Here is a 19,938-nt window from a genome sequence, read left to right as displayed (position 1 = left end):
TCAGGACACCATCACTGAAGTTATGCTGTAATAGGTAGAGAAACAGCTGAATTTATAGTCTTGTATTTAAACAAAACTTAAACTCACTGTAACTTCAAAAGGTTTCACAGGAGCAAATCAATTTGACAGGAAAAGTGCCCTTGGATTGCTGCAGTCAGGAGAGATGGGTATGGACCCAAACCACTCTGAGAGATCCTGATATACATTACACATACAAAAAAATCTGAATTTGAGTTTAGACCCCAATTTCACAAGTCAAAACCATTGCTGATCCAAAACCAGACTTGGACAGGTAAAATTTCCAGAAAGTTCTACACCCCCTTTGCTGCACAGGTAAGCAGAATAGTTTTTATTACCATGATCTTTTTTCAGGGTAATTATTGAACAGAGAGAAGAAAGTCAATTATGGTTTGGCTTTCTTTAACCTGGAAGAAAAACCAGCAATTTTCTGCTACTATGAGAAAACTGCCCAGTTGTTTTCTGCCTTTTCTTATCATCCACCCTGCCTAAGCTCAAAGCACCAAGACATAGGGTAGGGGGAGGAAGGTATTTTTAGGTTAGATGTAATTTTCCCTTCCTCTCTGGAAAGTGAACAACAACAGAAGTTTGTGCTTGTCTGAGTTATGAGTAAAAAATAAACCAGGACTTCATAATAAAATTACCTGGCATTTAACAGACATTGATCTCCCCAAGACACACAGAAAATGAGTTACCACAGAACCTTATAAATGGCAAACAGGTAGGATGGAGGAAAGCAAAGACTTCATAATTTTTTTAAATACAATTACATATTCCAAGGTCAGAAAGCATCAGTAGTCACATATACCTACAGTACAATGCATACACAGAGCCTGGCTTATGTGTGTTTAATATTCATGTCTTATTAAATCTGTAAATATAAATTCTCTGAGAAAACACACATCATACGCTCTAAGCCAGGCATGTGTTACCAAGATAATGTTGAACATCTATTTCTGCATTTCAAATTATAAAATCTTTGAAACTTCTCCTTGTTCTTTACAAAATAGTTTTCTACTTCTCATACCTCAGTTCTGTGTGTTTTTTGAGACATCCTAGTTCCTAGTTCCCTGCCAAAATCAGTGGTGTCTTTAAAACTTCTTAAGGAATGTAATAGGTCTGGAAACTCTTAGTAGGCTGCTAAATCCCCCTGTAAATCCTGGTAAATTCCCAGACTGCCCATTCTCACAGGGATACATGGCCTAATTACAAACCCATTAGACACTGTGAGTTCAAGGGTCTGCTTTATCCCTGCAATTATTTGATCCTCCTCAGTGAAACAGAGACTGGCGAAATGAGACCAAGCCAACAGCAGAGGCAGAAGCAGGATCAGAGAGTAAGCAAACTGAAATCATGAGGCAAGTGAATGGCAGTGGAAAAAGACTAAACAGGGAGGGAAGGAACCCTCTGGAAAGGGGAAGACTTTCAGCTCCAGGGGGAAGAGACCCCTGCTGGCATCGTGTGAGGGCTGCCCAGCCAGGGCGAGGGGCAGGGAGGGGCTGAGCTGGCAATGCCAGGGCACCTCTCTGGTACTGAAGGAATGGGAGCAGGGATCCCTGTGGAGCTGCACTGGCACAGGTGTGCTCATGCCTTGGCAGCAGAATGCAGAGCAGGCATTTGCTTTAATACATGAGCTTAGCTGGAGAATGCTCAGACGTGTGCAGCTGAGTACACAAAGCATGAGCACCTACCCCAGGGGCCCATTTCCCAGGGCACAGCCACGTCCTGGCTCTTGATGTCACCCATGGAGTTTCCAGGAGCTTTGACACAGGCCCAAAGGGAAGGCAGGAGAAGTTCTCACTGAGACAAGCAATTGAGATTTGTTTTCTCATTTTCCCATTCACACATACAGCACATTTGCCCTTTCATATTTTAAGACAGAAAATCTAATGTAAACCATTAAGGAAACCTCTTGGTTTTCTCCCCTAGGTCTACTCTCTCAGTGTGGCCTAAGAAGGATGGCTTGGATCAGGACAACTCTCCCTGTGTTCTGACAGTCCAGAGTCAGCACTTTTTCATCCCCATTTTCCATACTGTACTTGTGCCATACAAGCCTTGTACTTTGTCATTTGAGATTAAAAAAGACCAGAAAGAGACATTTAAGTCATGGACTTGATTCAAATGATCTCATGGACAGGGCCATGGAGCCAGCTAATCTGTGACATTGAAACACAACCTATTTTTCTTGCTGACTATTTGCTTATGTCATTTGGGTGTTGAAAAGAAACACTCATCCAGGGTGCCAGCAGCAAGAAAGAACAGAAAAATGGGACTTATTTGCCATCAGGCCAGGCAGGGTGTGACTACCCTCTGCTTTGTCAAGTTATGGCCGATCGTTTTCCAGTGACCTAGACATTACTAACGAATATTTTTAATCTGTCATCCTAAATGTCAACATTTCTTTCCTCTTTTTTGAATACCTCCCAGCCTTAACAATCTTCTTGAGTGTAAGTGAACTCCAGACTCCAGCAGACACAGCCTGTGGTGCTGAGCGTGTCCGTCAGGGGCTGGCTGTTGTACCAGGCTATGCCACTGAAAGCAATCCCAGCCCTTGGCAGGGATAACCTGAGTAGTGGCTGTACCAGGCTGGACATTCTCACAGCCTGCTGAGGAAACACACACCTCAGGACCTGTCCTTCAAAGAGCTCCTCTCTGCTGCTGTGTGGGACGAGCTGCAGGCCCTCAGCACCGCCTGCCTGTGCCAGGGCACAGCAGCTCATGGGCACTGCGAGGTCCAACACTCCCTGTGTGGGCTGGGGGTCCAGCCCTGGCAGCCCCTCAGCCCCCACCTCAGGCACCCAGTGCACAGCCCCAGGGTTTTGGAATGCAGATGTGCTGGATTCCTGGTGCTTTGGGCCCTCTGCTGTGGCTCTCCAGAGCCGTGGGTGCCACGGGACTGTGCAGCCCCGGTGCAGAGAGTGCCTGAAAACACAGCCACGTGTCGACTCCTTGGATTTTGAGTGTCCCTAGCAGTTCCTGCTCCAGTTTTTGCTGCAGTAAAGGCCTCTCTGTGCTTGTGCCCTTTTTCCCTCAAAGCTGGGGGAAGTTAAAAAGCTTTTAAAGTTAACCAGAGAAGTGTGACTAAGCCTTCACAAGTGTATTAGCACTGCACAAGAAACCTGTGGTTAATGGATCTCAATTCTCTCTTTTTCTTCTGTGTTTACACCATTACCAGTTTTCATGCCATCTGCATATGGCACATGCAGTTTGACATCCCCTGTTTTTACCTGCTTCTTCCACAAAATTACCCACTGTTGTCCCAGTAACATTTAACATATGGTTCCTGGTACAGCTGCAGAGATTCAGGACCCCAAAGAGCCTGTTAGCCAGAGCTCACTGCAGCAGCGTGTGTGGCTCTTAGGCAAGCTCAAAACCAGCCAAAACAAAATAAAACATAACAAAATAGAGGGAAAAAAAGAAGAAATACAGCTCCTCAGCCTTCAGCCAAGTGTTTCATCAGGCTTGCAAACACCTGCAAATCAGTTGCACTGCAAAGCCTGTCACCTAACAAAGACAAAGCTTTGTTACACAATACAATTAAACCTGAATAATTTAGGCACTGAAACAAATATTTTGAGACCTTGCTGTTTGCTTTCCTGAATGAGAAATTACCCAGGCTTGGATTAATGACAGACCTACTGAGAAACAAAACCAGATCCAAATGAGGAAATACTCAGTGTGGTAAGACTTTGCCACCTAAAATTCTCACAGTCCAACTGCACTGAACACGCACAGGACTAAGGAGGGAAGGCAGGAGGTTCCCCATTTTCCTCTCCTCTAGCAGAGGACATGGCAGGGAAGGCATCAGCAGGTTGAGGGGGGTGGTCAAACTCACACAGGCAGCATCCCACGCTGTTTGTTCCTTGCACCCTGGCCTTGCTGCTTTGAAAAGTGAGCTTTTCCAGAAGGAAATAAATACAAGTACAATAATGTTGTTTCACAGTAGTGTAAATGAGTCCTAATGTCACCCAGAGGTCATATTGGGAATGAGGTCTTGCTGTGGCCATTTAGAACAACAGGAGAACACAATATTGAATGGGCCACTGGCTTTTTTTGATTCCATGAGGAATTCCAGTAGAGCTATCGGGATGCAGTTTGTTTTTCTGAAGTGAATCCATTTTTGTATGTTGTTCTGAACTATTGTAGGCCCAGATTTTGGAGTAGCTTCCTTCCCTAGACAGATTTTTAAGGGATACTACTGCTAAGTATTGCTATCTCTTCTCAAATTAGCAGTGAACAGAATTTATTTTTTTTTCAAGGACATGAATTTAACAACAGTGTGCTATTTCATATTAACTCCCTTTTTTTTCATTTTCTGACTGTAAATGGTATGTTGAGTGTTATTTGGTTCTATAAATTTACCGTGTATTTGTTTCAACCTGGTGGTTGTCCCTCAGAAGTCCAGAGAAGCCTGTGAGCAGCAGTGCCAGACCCCTCCAAACTCGTGCCTAAAGGATGAAGCTGCAGACTCTTCCACTGCTCCTTCTCACTGCAAGCAGTAAGATCAGAGCAGCACACCTCAGCAAGGTGCTGAGGAAAAACTAATTACTCTTATCTCCAAATTAGAGGGTTCCATTGTTTCTTTCAGTTGTGGGGTGAACTTTCTGTTGTTGGTTTGCCTTTTTGCTTCTTACCTTGGTGAAATCCCAGTCCTAGCAGGGGAAGGTGAGTAAGAGGGAAGCAAACACAAAGTGTTTAACCGGAATCAATCCAAGGGTCACCTGCTCCTTGGGTCATCCTGGCACTGGGGATTTGCCCTCAGGAATTTGCAGGGCATGCCCATTAGCAGAATGAAGCTATACCTCTGTCATCCCTAAAATGAGAAGGTTGGAAAAGCCCTCTAAGACCATCCATTCCCCCAGCACTGCCAAGGCCACCAATGAACATGTCCCCCAGTGCCACATCCACACAACTTTGAAATCCCTCCAGGGATGGGGACTCCACCACTGCCCTGAGCAGCTGTGCCAGGGCTGGACAACCATTTCTGGGAAGAAATTCTCTCTAATATCCAAACTAAACCTCTCTTGGCAGAACTTGAGGCCATTTCCTCTTGTCCTATCGCTTGTTATCTGGGAGAAGAAGAGACCCCTCCTCACCATTGTCTCCCACTGCAAACCTCTCTTCTCCGATTGCCCAAAGCAGCATTGATAACATTATTCTTAAGAAGATCACACTGTTGACTTGCTGGGAGTTTTCCCTAGGAAAGGCCCAAGCAGGAATCTCAGTGCTTGACTCACAGATCACACCTCTCACAGCCTGTGTCACCAACGTCTGCTCTCTCTTTCCAAGCACGAGGTTCTGCAAGAGTGGAAACTCTCTCACTGCCTGTCAGGTACGTTGGTCCTCTTTGGGCTATTTACAGATTGCCAGAAAAGCTTCTTCCTCTTCTCTCTCTTTGCAGTGAATTAGGCAGTTCTACTTTTTTTTGTTCACCTACAATTTTTGAAACAAGTCTTTTTTTTTGCCGTTTTAGTTCAGTCTGTTTCACATCACCCCACACTTCCCAAGCTTTGTTGCAGTGAAGGCTGTGCAACAGGCACCTGGTTACAAAATCACATGTATTTTTAATGCCTCCTCTATTCTTACAATGCTTGGTGAAATTTGTTGTTGTTTAAGGCATCAGGAGAGACCTGCAGGAGCTCATGGCATGTCCCAGGAATCGGACTGGAACTCTAAGAATTACTGCAGGAAAGGGTGAAAGTGAGATATTTATAATAATTTGAACACTGATCCTGGAAAGGATATAATCAGCATTTTACCCATCCCTCTCTGTAAGGAAATGCAGTATTTTTGTTCTCTAGACCTTTTGAAATTTTTTACTTGCCCATTTCTGACATTTCTATTGTTTTTCTGGTGAATAAAACCTCCTTCTTCAGAGGTCCATTTTGCAAAAGTGCTTTATTTATACAGCTAATGCTCATCTTCCCCTCTTCATTGCATCTGCCCCACAGATCACTCACTGGACCTTTCTATAAAGAAGCGGGTATTCAGTTTCCACCTTTCTTGGTAGGAGGAAGTTACCCCTCTCCAGCCGCAGACATTTTAGTGTGTGTAGCTAGTAATAAAAGATTTCAGAAATTCCTGCCATGTCTGCCTCAGAGGTAATAAACCTCTAAAGGAATGCACCAGAAAGCAGCGTGGTGTCTGGTTTGAGTAAGAGGAATAACGGCAACTCATTGCTGCTGTTGATGTTTGTCAGTCTCTTAGTAAAAATGAAACTTTATAAGAATGAAACAAACATCTTTTGATACTCAGTTTGCTGAGAAATCTTTAGACAGAGCTCAGAGCTACCTCTCTGTGCAAGAAGTCACAGCTATCTCCCTCCCGAGGAGAAACCACTCGGTGAACGAGGATGTAAGATCTTGCAGACCGTATGTGACTGCATTAATTTGACAAAGGCGATGAGCGTGCATGAAAGCGAGCCGCAGACATGCAGCCGCTAGCCTTCCCCGTGCATCCTGTCCCTCGTTCTCCCGAAGCGCCTGGGGAGCGATGAGCAGGCGGCGCGGGCGGGCAGGTGCTGGGGCCGCTGCACCGGCCCCGCCCGGCCCCGCTCCGCCGCTCTGCCCCCGCCGCTGCCCCGGCGCCGGGGGAGGCTCGGCGAGGTGCGGGGGGGCCTTGTTTGTTTGTTTCCTGCCCCATCCCATTTTTATGATCGCGAAGAGGAAGAAGCCTTCAGGTCAGCCGGAGAATTGCTCGTCCGGCGGACAAGGGCTCCTTTGATCGGCGGCGGGCAGCGGGGAGCGCCCCGGGCTCTGATGTCCCGGCGATGCGGGCGCTCCGCGGCACTGCCGCTGCCCGGGGGCGCTGAGCCCCGCCGGCGGCTGCCCGGCACAGCCCCGCCAGCCTGAGCCGAGCCCCAGCCCGAGCCTGAGCCTGAGCCCCGGTCCCAGCCTGCGCCGCCTCCCCCCGGGCCCCGCGGGCGCGGACCCGCCGGCTCGGGGCGTCCCCGCCGCCTCCGCCCGGCGCCGCCCGGGGATGTGCGAGGCGGCCCCGGAGCCGGACCCCTGCGAGCGCCAGCGGGTGAGTGCGGGACGGGGCTGCGGGAGCGGGCGGGACGGACGGACGGGGCCCCGCGCGGCTCCCCAAGCCGGGAGCTGCCAGCCGGGAGCGGTGCTCCCTGAGCCGGGACGCTGGGTCTGAGACCAGGTCCCCCTCGGGTCGAGGGGCCGAGCGGGCCGGGCTCGGCCGGGGGTCGCACCTCGGGAGCAGCGCCCCGAGCCACCCTCGGGGGGCCGGGACCGTCCCGGACAGCGGCAGAGCCGAGCGCCCTCCCCGCTCAGGGCGGCCCGGGCCGGCCCAAAGCGCCTCCCCGAGGGCCGGAGCCGCGCTCGGAGAGTGGAGGAGCTGTGCCGGGCTCCGGGGCTGTGCCAGGCTCTGGGCTCCGGGACTGTGCCGGGCTCCGGGGCTGTGCCGGGCTTGGGAACTGTGCCGGGCTCCGGGGCTGTGCCGGGCTGGGGAACTGTGCCGGGCCCCGGGGCTGTGCCAGGCCCTGGGCCCCGGGACTGTGCCGGGCTCCGGGGCTGTGCCGGGCTCAGGGCTCCGGGGCTGTGCCGGGCTCCGGGGCTGTGCCGGGCTCCGGGGCTGTGCCGGGCTCCGGGGCTGTGCCGGGCTCCGGGGCTGTGCCGGGCTCGGGGACTGTGCCGGGCTCCGGGGCTGTGCCGGGCTCCGGGGCTGTGCAGGGCTCCGGGGCTGTGCCGGGCTCCGGGCGGCAGAAGAGGTGCAGGCGATGCCCCATGGCACTGCCCGGCCGGCATGGGACAAGTTAAGATTGCACAAGTTAATGGAAATAAAAAAGCATTCCCGTGATATGCTACATTTTCTGTGGAGGCGACGCTGGGAACCAAGTAAGCCACAAACCGATTTTAACAAACCCATCCCAAAACCAAAAGCTGCATTAATTAACTCCCTGTGCCATCTAGATCAGGATCAGTGGAAACATCTAAGCTTCAGTAGGCAGAGCAGAGGGGATCACATAAGCACCAGGAGAAGTATAAGAAAACCACAGTACCGAGGCTTGTATCTGCTTAAATTATTCCTACAGTTTCGCTGTGCTAGCAGTAGCACATAAAACAGCTTCTACCTGCTGGTTTTTAATGCAGATGGTCTCAACTCTCTAAATAACTAGAAGTAAAAATTAGTCAGATGCCTTTAGACACGAGGAGTGCTCGTGCAGGAACAGAAAGATGAGCTCCCTTGGAAAAACTTAGATGACTGCAAAGAACATATTTGCACATGAAAGGTGCAGTGTTTCCTGCTGCTCTACGGAACTGTTTTCAGTGCTTAAAGCCACCACCAGAGTCAGGAGATAAGCATCATTGGTTCATTGAGGCTGCAAGTACTCAGAGGATCTGGGGACTCGGCAGTATTTAGTCCATATAGATAACATTTTCTTGCTGCTTATCTGGAAGTGAGAAGGGGATAATGGTTAATTTGCTTTTTTATTACCTGTGAACTTCTAGCTCATTACTAATGCAGGGCAGATTTCTCACTCCTTTGCACGTTTCAGTGGGATTTCAGTCCTGTGCCTCAGAGACCATTGGTTCATTTGACCAAAAATCCTGTTCTTCAGAGAAAAACAGCAGCTCACGAGGCACATGAAAGTAGTGATGGTCCCTGCAGGTGCAGAAAGACAGAGGCTGGGCAGACCTCAGGATTCCAGCCTCCACGGAAGAGCTGCAGCTCTGGCACTGCCAGTCACCTCCTGCAGCTGATGTCCCGGGAGTAGTGACAGAAGGGCAGATGAGACACGCAGAAATAAGATGTCCTCTCGTTTCTGCAGAGGAACAGTGTACTTATATCTCTAGTACCGTGTTATTTGACATCTTTAGTTTATTAATAAACATACACTTTAGGGACCTGTTCTTGCAGCAGAGGAGCCGCATTCTAGGGGAGGTGGACATCAGAGGAAGGAAGAGATTATTGGAAACTAAGGAATGTGAATCAGGCAGAAAAGGGAGGTCCAGTGGAAAAGCAAAGACTGGCGATCTGAGAGATTGCAGAAATTTGAGGAGAGTTTGAGTTGGGATGGACACAAGTCAGCAATACAGCTAAGCCAGTTTAAAATAATGAAGTTCTGAGTCTTAGACTTGGCTGGATGCAGAGCCTGAGAAGGGTCCCTCACTGACTTACGGGGAGAGGGTGTAAGGAAGGTTGACCTTTGTGTGAGGGGTCTGGGGAATGTAGTGTTTCCATTATTTATCCCAGTGAAATTCTCATATTCTTTCCCATTGAATGGAAAGGGTGTGTACTGCCTGTGCATGTAAAGAGCCCCAGAAAATGCTGGCAGGGATTTTCATTGTGAAATACTGAGAAATACATTGCTGTGTGTGTAGGGATTGGAATCTCAGCTGGTGGAGGAAAGTCTGGCCCTGGATAAGTAGGAGCAGGTGAAGGGAGAGCACAGCAGCACGGCAAAGGTGGCCCAGTTACCTGTGAAGAGGAACAGAAAGTGGGTCTCCAACCCTCCTGCAGGAGCTGCCCGAGTGAGCGTGAGCTCACTGCCGGCGGTGTTGCGTGACTCCTGTTTTCAGTGCTCTAACCCCCAAAGACAGCCGTGCTCACAGTTCTTTAAAAATTGCTGTGAAGGCTCACTGTCTTCAGTGTGAGTTTGACAGGCTCCCAGCAGAGCCTGATTTCTTTTTCTATTTTTAGAGCCAGCTGTAAAGCTGTAGTCAGGAACTGCTTACATAATATTTTAGAAGTGACAGCGAAGCACAATGGCATATTTTGACCTTTGGCATTAGATAAGTAATTGGCAGGTTAAGTTAATTTTTATTCAAGCAAAGAGACTTGCTTTTTACTGAATGTGAACTCCTGTACCTTCACACAAGATTAAACCTCACAGATACGTTTTAAAAATAGGTTTTGGTTTGCTGGCCTTCCTTTTCTGTGTGGTGTGAAGGAAGCTCCTCCATGTGAAGAAACTCCAGTCTTCTGCTCTCGATCCATGACACGAAGTGCATGGTACGTGTGTGTGTGTGTGTGTGTGTGTGTGTGTCTGTGTGTGTGCGCAGGCCTGGCAGGGGGCAGGATTCTTCATTCCTGACTGACAGCCCAGCAGTATTACAAATAATTGGAAAACTCACCTAGAAAACATCTTTGTTCCAGTGCACTTGAGGAGCCGGTTTCAAGCCCATGACTCAGAGTAAGTGCTCAGTGAATATTCCCTTTTCCATTCCAGACGCTGGGTTATGGGCAAGTCGGAAAGCCAGATGGATATAACTGAAATGAATACTCCAAAACCAAAGAAGAAACTGGGATGGAGTGGCCTGGAGATAGGGCTGGCTGTGGTGGTGGTGTTGCTGGCCATCGTGGCCATCACCATGATCGCCCTGTACGCCACGTACGACGGTGAGTCCGCGGCACGTGGGAATGGGGAGGGTTTGGGATGCTGCCTGAAATGTAAAGCTGCATCCACACTCCTTGTTGCTGGAAAAACTCAGAAACTGCGTCTTTCCAACTGGGACTCGGTAAATTCGTTTGTTCATGCAAAGTTGTGGTAAACACAAACCATCTGCTTGTTCTGACTTAGGAATACTTCTGTTTGTAATTAATGCTTCAGTAAGCAAAAATCCCAACAAATTACAACATTGCTGAAGAAAACCAAACTCCAGGCCTTCCTTTGTGTTCCTGGAGATGCATGAAAATCCTATTCTTTTCCTTTTTGGCTGTTGCAGCAAGGACTCTCAGTGAGTGCAGTCATCCTGAGAGGTTTTGTGCTTCAGCAGACAGAGCAAAATAATTTCATTCAGGTGGAAATACCCTGATAATTTTTGGGAAAGATAATACAGAGAAGCTAAAATTTCTGTCTAGTATCAAACTAGAATTTTTCCTTATATTGGGAATTAAGTGCTTTGTTTAATTTTGAAGTACTTAATAGTTTTGTTTAAGCTATTTATTGAAGTGTAGTTCAATGATGGGATGGAAAAATGCCATTATGGGACAAAAAACTTTTATTTTCAAAGTCTCAAAAGGAAATATTTTCATGTTTCTGAATCCTGTATTTTGTTCAGAAGACTTCAGAGTGAATGTCTGAGAATTTTCATACAATTCCTTGAAAATCCTTTTGTCATTGTAAAGTATTGCTAAATTCAAACTGGCTTTGTAATTCTCTTCAGTCCTTGAGCTATTTTTCTCTAAATTGCTTCTTTGTTATAAAAATAATATTTTGCCCACCTCCAATTGATAGGACATTTTCCTCTGATGACTCCAAAAATTCCACATGATGAGTGACTAGCACTGAATTACCCTAAAGGGTTCAAGATGATGATATTTTTAGAGCCTGATCCTATAAATATTCCCTTACTGAGTGTAATGTGTCCATTCATATTATCTTACTGTACAGGCAATTAAATTGCAGTGTACAGTAAGACAATATGTCAGTGGAAATATTTACAGTAAATTTTATTATACTGACATTGAGTAAAGAATTAAGATTATGATTGTATTCTCTTTTAGATGGGATTTGTAAGACGCCAGACTGTATCAAATCAGGTAAGACTGAAAATACATATGTTTTAAATTAATGTATGTGTTTTAAACATGGAATTCTCCCATGTAACTGCAGGCAAGAGTGGCACGTGAAAGTGTGGGTCTGCTACCCCACACGATTTTCTTAGCATAGTTCTTCTCCAAAAGTAAACTCTTGTGCTATGATCTTGTCAATCTTACAAAGTTATGCTCCATGTCCAAAAGATTCAGTCTGTTATATTCTGACAATCTGCTTCATCCTTCAGTAACAAGCGCAGTTGTTAAAGAGTCCCAGGAATACAGCATCCCAAGGGAGGCTCCCAAAAGGTTCTGATTTGCAGACACCACTTAGACTTGCAGATACACCAGAAACAGCACAGGAAAATCAGTATATTGGTTTCCTTACTTCCATGGGACTACTGGCTTCAGGCTGCTCACATCCCAGTCCTGCTGGAGTCAGGGAAAGCCCCAGGGCAGCCCCTCATCCCAGGAGCTGCAGACTGTCATCAGCATGGGACAGACATAAGGTTTATTTCAGGTGGCCATCACTGTCTTTTCATTCCACTTCCAAGGTGTTCTTCTCCCAGCATGAAAACTCACGCTGTGGTTTGGAAAATGAGCCAATTAGTTCTCTAGCAGATTGTTTTTAATCTCTGCTGATGCTCATTTTCAGCTAAATACACATTGCTACAAGGGAGTTCAGACAGACTATCTGATGATGGACCAACTCCAAAGGGAAAAGCAGGAAGTTTGGAGCAATGAGGCACAATGTAGCAAAAATGCCTAAATTAATTAATCAGAACAATTTTGCCCTTTTATGCTTCTGTTAAACGCTTTAACAGCATTTAACCTCTGGAAAGGGATAAAGTGAAGATACTGATAGAATTGATTGTTCATTTGAGAGAAGAGCTGCAAATAAATGATCAGAAGAAAAAAAAAATGTAGTAAAACAAATAATGAACAAATAAAGAAGAAAAAATGTAATGAGAATTCATTGGTTATACCCAGGGTAAAATACCAATAACTGCATGGCACTGTTATCCATGGATTTGTGAGACCACTGCAGTGTAGCACAGGAAGATACGATGCAGTCTGTACATTTGAGCATTTTTTGGATGAGCTGACACACTCTGTTAACTTCCCTGAGCTCAGGCAGCACAGCCTGATGGAACAGGGGATTTTGATCTCTGTTTCTTACCTAGGTAAGCACATTGTTTTGCTCCTGAATCCTCCCCAGGTCACTGGTTGCTTTGCCAGCTTATATTACTTTATTTGTAAGCCATTAAAGCAACAACTGACAGTCAGGAGTATACAATAAGATTAATCATTACATTGATCATATACAAGTATATGAAGCTCTACATTCTTGGTGGCAGGTAAGAACTGAGTAAACAAGTGACAGTAGGAACAAAGCCAAACACTGGTTTGTCACAGCAACACTGAGCACTAATGAAGAGTACACTGTGTATTACCTGTATTTGCACAGGTATGAATTCACCTGGATTAGAGATAGAATAACAAAATATTCATAACATAATCACATTCCCTTGATTATAATATATCTGTGGTATCAGCCAAATAATGAATGGTTATCTTGGGGCTCAGGTGTGCAAATAACACTCTTGAAGAGAGTATTCTGCATGGTCATATTTAGTGTATATACTTCACACACAGCCCTACATGAAAAACCACAGTTCCCACAGCTGAGCTCTTTCTGGTACTTTTGCAGTATTTAAGCTTTAAGTTCTGATAAAAGTTGGATAGCTAATGTTGGCTGGCCTGGACCTTGGAGCAGGAGAGTTAAAAGAGATGATTATTTCTGAGTGACACGAGCAGGCACAGAGGATCACCCCGGTGCTGTCTCCAAGCAGAGCAACCCGGCTGCACAGTTCAAGCCAGGTTTGGTATCACACTGGTAATGATCTCTCTGATTTAAGCAAGATGTGGATTTCTCCTGGGTTTTGTTGTGAGGTTTTCCCCAAAGTGACAAGTCAATGGATATGGGCCATCTTTTCTTGGTGTCAGATGTTTCTGTCCTTCTGTAAGTGTTTGGCAGGGCTGTGACTGAGCCAGCTGGGCTGTCCACTCCTGCCTGGGAAAGTCTGTGCTGCTGGACTGACACATGCCAAGGTCATCCAAGGGACAGTGATGCCCTTCAGGTGCTGCCCTGGACTGGCAGAGAGATTCAGAGGGATACCCTTAAAACAGGAGATGATAGGAATAGTTACAGCTTTCCTCTTTCACAGCAAATAGGTGGAGTTAGGACAGGAATAAACTGCAGCATTCAACACACTCCCCTTCCCCTAAGTGAAACAGAGCAAAAAAGACAGAAACCAGAACCAAAGCTTCCACAATCCCAGAGCACTTGGGGCTGCAGCAAGTGTCACACTTAGTAAAAACATGACTGAATTTCCCAATCTCTTGGCTGTTGGCATGATCCTGTGTCCCTTCAAATAGAAGTCACCCTGAAGCCGTTGACTTCAGAAGGAAAACCACCAGCTAGGAGACTTTGCATCTCTTTCCACAGTGGGTTTTATGCTACTGAAGCAGTCTGAGGTTGAAAATTCACCTGTCCATGGCTATTTCCATCTTGCAGGCACTGGAACATTGTAAAAACATCAGATGTTGGCCTAGAATGAAGCACTCCTAAGCCAACAGAAAAATGGGGGCAGGCAAATCAACATCACAGACTCTCTCCATTTCCACCAGCACAGGAGACATGGAAAATATTGAAAGTACTGGAAAAAATAACTATAAATACTTGACTTGCCCATGTGGAGGAATGAACACTTGAAATCACAAGCCTCATAATTTATTAAAAATAGTGTCAGAAAAATGGGAAGAATATTCAGTATCCTGGGAAATTCAGAGGTATCCCTAGCTCTTGCCTGACTCCTAAGATCTCTCCTTTCTGTGACACTCTGTTCTGGCATCCTGGTGGTAGAAGCAGTCTGGGTGGAATAGGAATAGGTACAGGGGGTTTAAAAAGCCCAGAGGGTTTATGGACAGCAGCTGGGAAGCTGTCATCAAGGATTTGGATTTCGCTGAGAATCCCTGTCACGACTGGTCAGTGGCTGGCCAGTCTTGGACAAGCCACTCCAGAGGGTCAAAGCGATAGCAAGAGGCAGTACCAGTTCTAGAGTAAAATGTGGAGCAAGTCTAAAAATGAGTGTAGCTTCCGGAAGGCATTAATGGAAAAAACCTTTCCTGACAAGAACTGAAATAGTGCAACAAAGTCAGTATTTTATTGAAATAGACAGGATTCAGTTGAGTCTAAATCACACGTAATTACCAAAATTCCATTACAGTGGATACTTAACCTCTGCTACGTCTTGTGCTTTTAATGTCCCTTTTCACCACATTTCAGTACAAAGGAGGGTGAGTGAAGGGTAAATGAAACATCCTACATTTTATTTAGAAGTGAGTGACCACTCACAGGGAGCAGGAACATCTGTCAGTTTACTGCCAGTAAACACAGCCAACTGGAAAGTATGGAAGTTGTGGTCAGCACAGGAATAGTAATTCCTTGTTCGCCAATGAGAACTTTGTTTGGTCTAGAACATTCAAGTAAGCTTGAGCCTATTCTAAACTAAATGCATTTATGACTTCCCTCTTGAGAGAAGCCAAGTGCATTGGTGTGTTTCTGTAAAGGCTCTCTGTGTGCCCGCAGCCGCCCGGATCCTGGAGAACATGGACCCCAGTGCCAGGCCCTGCCACGACTTCTACCAGTACGCCTGCGGAGGGTGGCTCAAGAGGAACGTCATCCCCGAGACCAGCTCCCGTTATAGCAACTTTGACATTTTGAGAGACGAACTAGAAGTTGTTTTAAAAGGTCAGTGGAGTTTGGGGACTAAATAAAGTTTCTTCTTTACGTGTTATCCTAAGAAGTTGTGGTTTTCTAGCAAAGCTTAAAATACTACCAGATATTTCAGGTTTTTGTGTTTGGTTCAAGACAAATCTGCCCCAAACTGTTTGCTTGGAGAGTTCTGGGAGCGTGTTGCTGTGTCTGACACTGAAGCAGAGCTGAGCAGACCTGCCCTTGCTGCTATCTGCAGATCAGAACAACTGCAGTCCCCACCCTGAGCCTGCCCCAGAGACAGCACCAGGCAGCTGAAGGAGGAGGAGGAGGAGGAGAGGGAAGTCTGGCTGTATCCACATCAGCTGAAATGCTGGAAGCTGCTCTCTGGCAGCCCATGTCCTGCATATCTGTGTTCCATCAGAAATACCAAAGAGCCAGGCAAGCCTTTTTCCTACCTGTCATAGCAACAGTATCAAATTGTTCACCATGCCTTTTTTCAGGTGAAAATAACAGAGTCCAAGAAGTCACTCTGTTCTCATGTGACGCTCTCCAACCCGCTCTCTCCAGGCTAAATACCCTTTTTTTTTTCCCTTGGCCTATCTCTTGGTTTTGCCAGCTGTGTCTTTACACAATAGCCTGGTTGCTTAAAACCTGTCCCTGAGAAGTCAGAGCGTTTGTCTTTCCCACAGGGTGACCTACAGAGTATCTGCTATCGGTTACATCCCCCGTACTAACACAGACTGCAGCCACTGCAGGGCTTTTCAGCTCCAGAGCTTTTCCCCTCAGCCTCCCTGGAGCTGGCCACGGACACAGAGCGCTCCTGGCCCAGCCCTGCTGCTCAGGACCCACCAGGATGGAGCAGGAATGACCATTACTCGCTGTGTGTGTTTCAGATGTCCTCGACACCCCCAGCACCAACGATATCCCAGCGGTGCAGAAGGCAAAAACTCTGTACAGGTCCTGCATAAATGAAAGTGAGTGTCCCCTGAGGCCACTGCACACAGGATGCCTGCACAGCGCCCACAGGGCCCTGCCTCAGGCAGCTGCACTTGTATCCTGTTCTGGGCATCCTTTCTCAGATATCCTCAGAGAAAATGAAAATGTATCTGTTCTATACAGTCCAATCAGAATGTCAGCAGTAAAATTGGTATTGTACCTCCTGCTTTACTACCTTATTTCAGGTAACTTCAGTTACTTTAGGTAACTCTTTGGTTACTAATTTGCTGCAGACATATAAACTCAAATCCTTTCAGTTAAATGGGAATTAACTTCTTTTGAAGAAGTTACCAGGCATGAGATGAAAGCTACCTGGCACACCAGGCTCTGCCATGAGAATAGAGCAGTAAAACTGTTTGCAGTGCTTCTTAAATCACATTTTTATAGTTTTTGTAGCAGTAGGAATACTTTTCAAAACTATTATTTCGAACTATCAGCAGAGAGAAAAAAAAAGACAGTACTTCAATGTCATGGTCCCAAGGATCTGCATATGCTGTTTGTGTCTGGAACATTTTTACATTAAATGTTAAAGCACAGTCATACATCAGAGCAAACTGCTGCTGTGGTGATGGGGGAAACAGTTCTCAGCTTCATTGTTCTGAACTCATTATAATACATATTTTAATATATAATATTTGTGGGGTTTAAAATGTCATGGTAACTTGTTTTATTTTTTCCAAAAGCTGCCATTGATAGCAGAGGTGGAAGGCCTCTAATTAGTTTATTGCCAAATGTGTCTGAGTGGCCTGTAGCAACAACTAACTGGAATGCTTCCTATGGTAAGATAACCTGTGCTTATTTCCTTTTAGTAAAAATATCTAAATTATTTAATTTATTGCTTATCAAAAATAGAGACTGACTATACCTTTCATTTGCTTAGGTACTGCTTGGACAGCTGAGACAGCTATTGCACAGCTCAACTCCAGATATGGAAAAAAGGTCCTTATTAATTTTTTTGTTGGAACAGATGATAAAAATTCCACAGCACATATCATTCACGTAAGTCTGCCTTCCTTGTGTTGATCATAAAAGTGCAGCAGATAACTGGAAGCACAGACATAAATGTTAACAAGGAGAAAGATCAGTGATCTGAATTTGACCTGAGTACTTTGTAGATGAATTTGTGAATTAATGTAGTTTTCAGCTGAGACTCTGGGTTTGCAGTTCCCTGTCTGTTCTCCAAGCTGATGTGGTTGTTGTGTGCACTCATACACTGTTACTGTCAGTGAGATGGGAATGACAGAGACAGAAAGGTCATCTCTGAAACTCGAACATCCAGACAAGGCAGGAGAAGTCTGGTGCCTGCTGGGATGCAGCAGTGAGAGGAGCAAAGGGCCAATCTCTCCTGTCAGTGGGTGGATGGAGCCGTGAGCACTTCACGTGCAGGGATTTCAGGGATGCAGGAGCTGCCTAGCTTGTCTCTGGGCTGTTTTGTCATCTGCACTTCACCTATTTTCACACTGGCTACCAGTGCCTTGCAGTGTTCAGCAACAGGAGAAGAAAAAGATTGAAAAGAAAACCAAAACATTTAATGAGAATGAAAATAGTCAAAGGCAGGCAGCAGGATGAGAGAGGAACGCCCCTGTGGCCAGAAAATAATTTGGCCAGTGAAGCATCAGCACCTGTAGTTACCAAAAGAACAGCATAATGCTCTGCCACTTCCCCTTAAGCACTTCTCAGTTTTTATTTGCATTTACAGATTGATCAGCCTGGGCTGGGCCTGCCTTCTCGGGACTACTACGAGTGCACTGGTGCATACCAAGAGGTGAGCGGGAGCTGACGCACCGCTGCTGGCAGTTCTCATGTTTTAACCTGTGTTTTCAAGGCAGCTGTTTGACTTTTTAAGACCTTTTGGAAGGAGATAAATATAAAACAATTTAGCTTTGTTACAGAGCCTCTGCCAGGCTTCACAGTTGGATCAAGGGCTATCCCCTGGCTGTCAGAGTTGTATTTAGACAGAATACAAGTGGTCACGATCAGCCCTGTTCTGTCACTGCAAAAAGGAGGCCACTTCTGAGCTGTGACCGACTGGCAGCAACTGGCAAATGCTGCAGGTGAACTACTTCCACCAGGAATAGGCTTGGAAAGAAAAACAGAACATTCAGAACCAAGGACACACTTTGCTGCATGAAAGATATGAAAAGATCACAGTCTCCCACATCAACTGCTGAACACAAACACAGCAGCAAAAGGACGTGATACCACAGAAATGGCTCAGATACCTGAAACCTCACATGGTCTCCTTTAATTCTTGTTTACTCATTACTTCTACCGGTCTCATTAACCTGTTAGCACTGACACTGAATCCCTGTTGCTAATCTTGGATGTGCTTTAAGTCCTTGAGAGCTGATGGGTGTCTGTGCTGAAGTCATGGAGCTGAAACTGCTACCACAGTGACCTTTAATTAACCACATTCCTTCTGTGTAATTAAATGCAGAAGCAATGAGAAAGTGTACAGGCCATTTGGGTATTTTGCTGATGTGCCAACAGTTAATAGTGATTATATTTGATTACAGATCACATGCTCATTAAGACAATCATTGCCATCTGAACTGCTCAGTTCCATGTGAGATGGCCTTTAGGAGCTGGCTCACATTGCACAATCTGCTCCTTCCATGTGTTGTGCTAACTGCAGCACTGAGAGACAATTCCCACCCTCTGACCTACCTGAGTATCAGCTCTGCACTGCTGCAAAGCAAAGGAGGAAGTATTGTTGAAAAACAGCTTTATCAGTGGCAGGCAGGTTCCAGTGTCCCAGTGTCCTTCCAAGCAGGACTGCTCCAAGGGAGAGCTGCTCCTCCCAGCCCTGCTCTCCGGCACAGCCTGCTCCTGGCTCTGCTTCCTGCCGTGTAATTCCACTCCAGGAGCTGCACACATCATCTCTGCCTCCTGCTCCTTCCCACTGGCCTCTGGCCTCTGCCTCCAGCAGGACTTCCCACCCCAGAGCTACAGGTGGAACCTGCCAATAATTTTAAAATATTTTTTTCTTGTAAGATACAGGATGGCTCTGCTCAGACAGGAGTGATTCTGATGTCTTAAGTTTCCACTGGAATAGCTGAGATTATTTATACAGTCCACTTGAAACTAGCTGACTTAGTTTTTTGCTACCTGACTTAAGAGCTGCACTTAGGAGAAAAAAAAGTCACTGACTGGCACCTAAAAGTCTCTGTTAACTTACTGGTTTGAGGTAATAGCTATATTGAATTTTATGATGTTTTTACAGGGTTGTTATGCACTGTCTTTTGTGACTTGTTATAGCTGGCAGTGGTTTCATGGACTTTTCTCTTTCTGAAATGATCTCTCTCGCTTGCAGCTGACACTGGGAGTTCAGCCCTTTGAGCTGCTGTGAGCCTTGTCCCTGTCCCATCCCTGTCCCTGTCCCATCCCTGTCCCTGCTGGCAGCTCTGTGCTGCCCAGCCCCTGTCCCTGTCCCGTCCCTGTCCCATCCCTGTCCCTGCTGGCTTATCATCAGTGAACTCTTTAATGATAAAGTTCATATATATTGTCTATAGTATACCTAACTTTGCATACAGCAACAAGAGTTCTGTTTCAAGAAGCACTGGAGGAGTGCTTCAGGGAGTGCTTTTCCCACAAAGCCAATTCCCTTGTTTTATGTTCCTGGGAACACAGCTCTTTGGAAACAGTATTTTTGG

General features: G+C 46.2%; 1 protein-coding gene across 2 annotated transcripts in view; it reads left to right on the top strand.

Annotated features, from left to right (window-relative positions):
• The first annotated feature begins 6,933 nt into the window (after positions 1-6,933).
• MME (membrane metalloendopeptidase) overlaps positions 6,934-19,938 on the top strand; it is a 30,228-nt gene continuing 17,223 nt past the window's right edge. Inside the window, exons 1-8 of one of the 2 annotated variants that reach the window (XM_088061136.1) lie at positions 6,934-7,041; positions 10,202-10,371; positions 11,479-11,514; positions 15,161-15,322; positions 16,183-16,263; positions 16,969-17,064; positions 17,166-17,284; positions 17,985-18,050. In XM_088061136.1, coding sequence (XP_087917262.1) covers positions 10,212-10,371; positions 11,479-11,514; positions 15,161-15,322; positions 16,183-16,263; positions 16,969-17,064; positions 17,166-17,284; positions 17,985-18,050 — 720 coding nt within the window. In that variant the 5' untranslated portion in view covers positions 6,934-7,041; positions 10,202-10,211. Of the gene's footprint in view, positions 7,042-9,858; positions 9,985-10,201; positions 10,372-11,478; positions 11,515-15,160; positions 15,323-16,182; positions 16,264-16,968; positions 17,065-17,165; positions 17,285-17,984; positions 18,051-19,938 lie in introns of those variants that run through there. The other variant, XM_005525141.3, reaches the window with a different exon arrangement.

Source organism: Pseudopodoces humilis, chromosome 11, assembly GCF_049639895.1.
Source record: "Pseudopodoces humilis isolate 2021_Gansu_Grassland_sample_001 chromosome 11, ASM4963989v1, whole genome shotgun sequence".
NCBI lineage: Eukaryota > Metazoa > Chordata > Aves > Passeriformes > Paridae > Pseudopodoces > Pseudopodoces humilis.
Note: the sequence above shows the minus strand (reverse complement) of the source record. Positions and strands in the feature narration are given on the sequence as shown.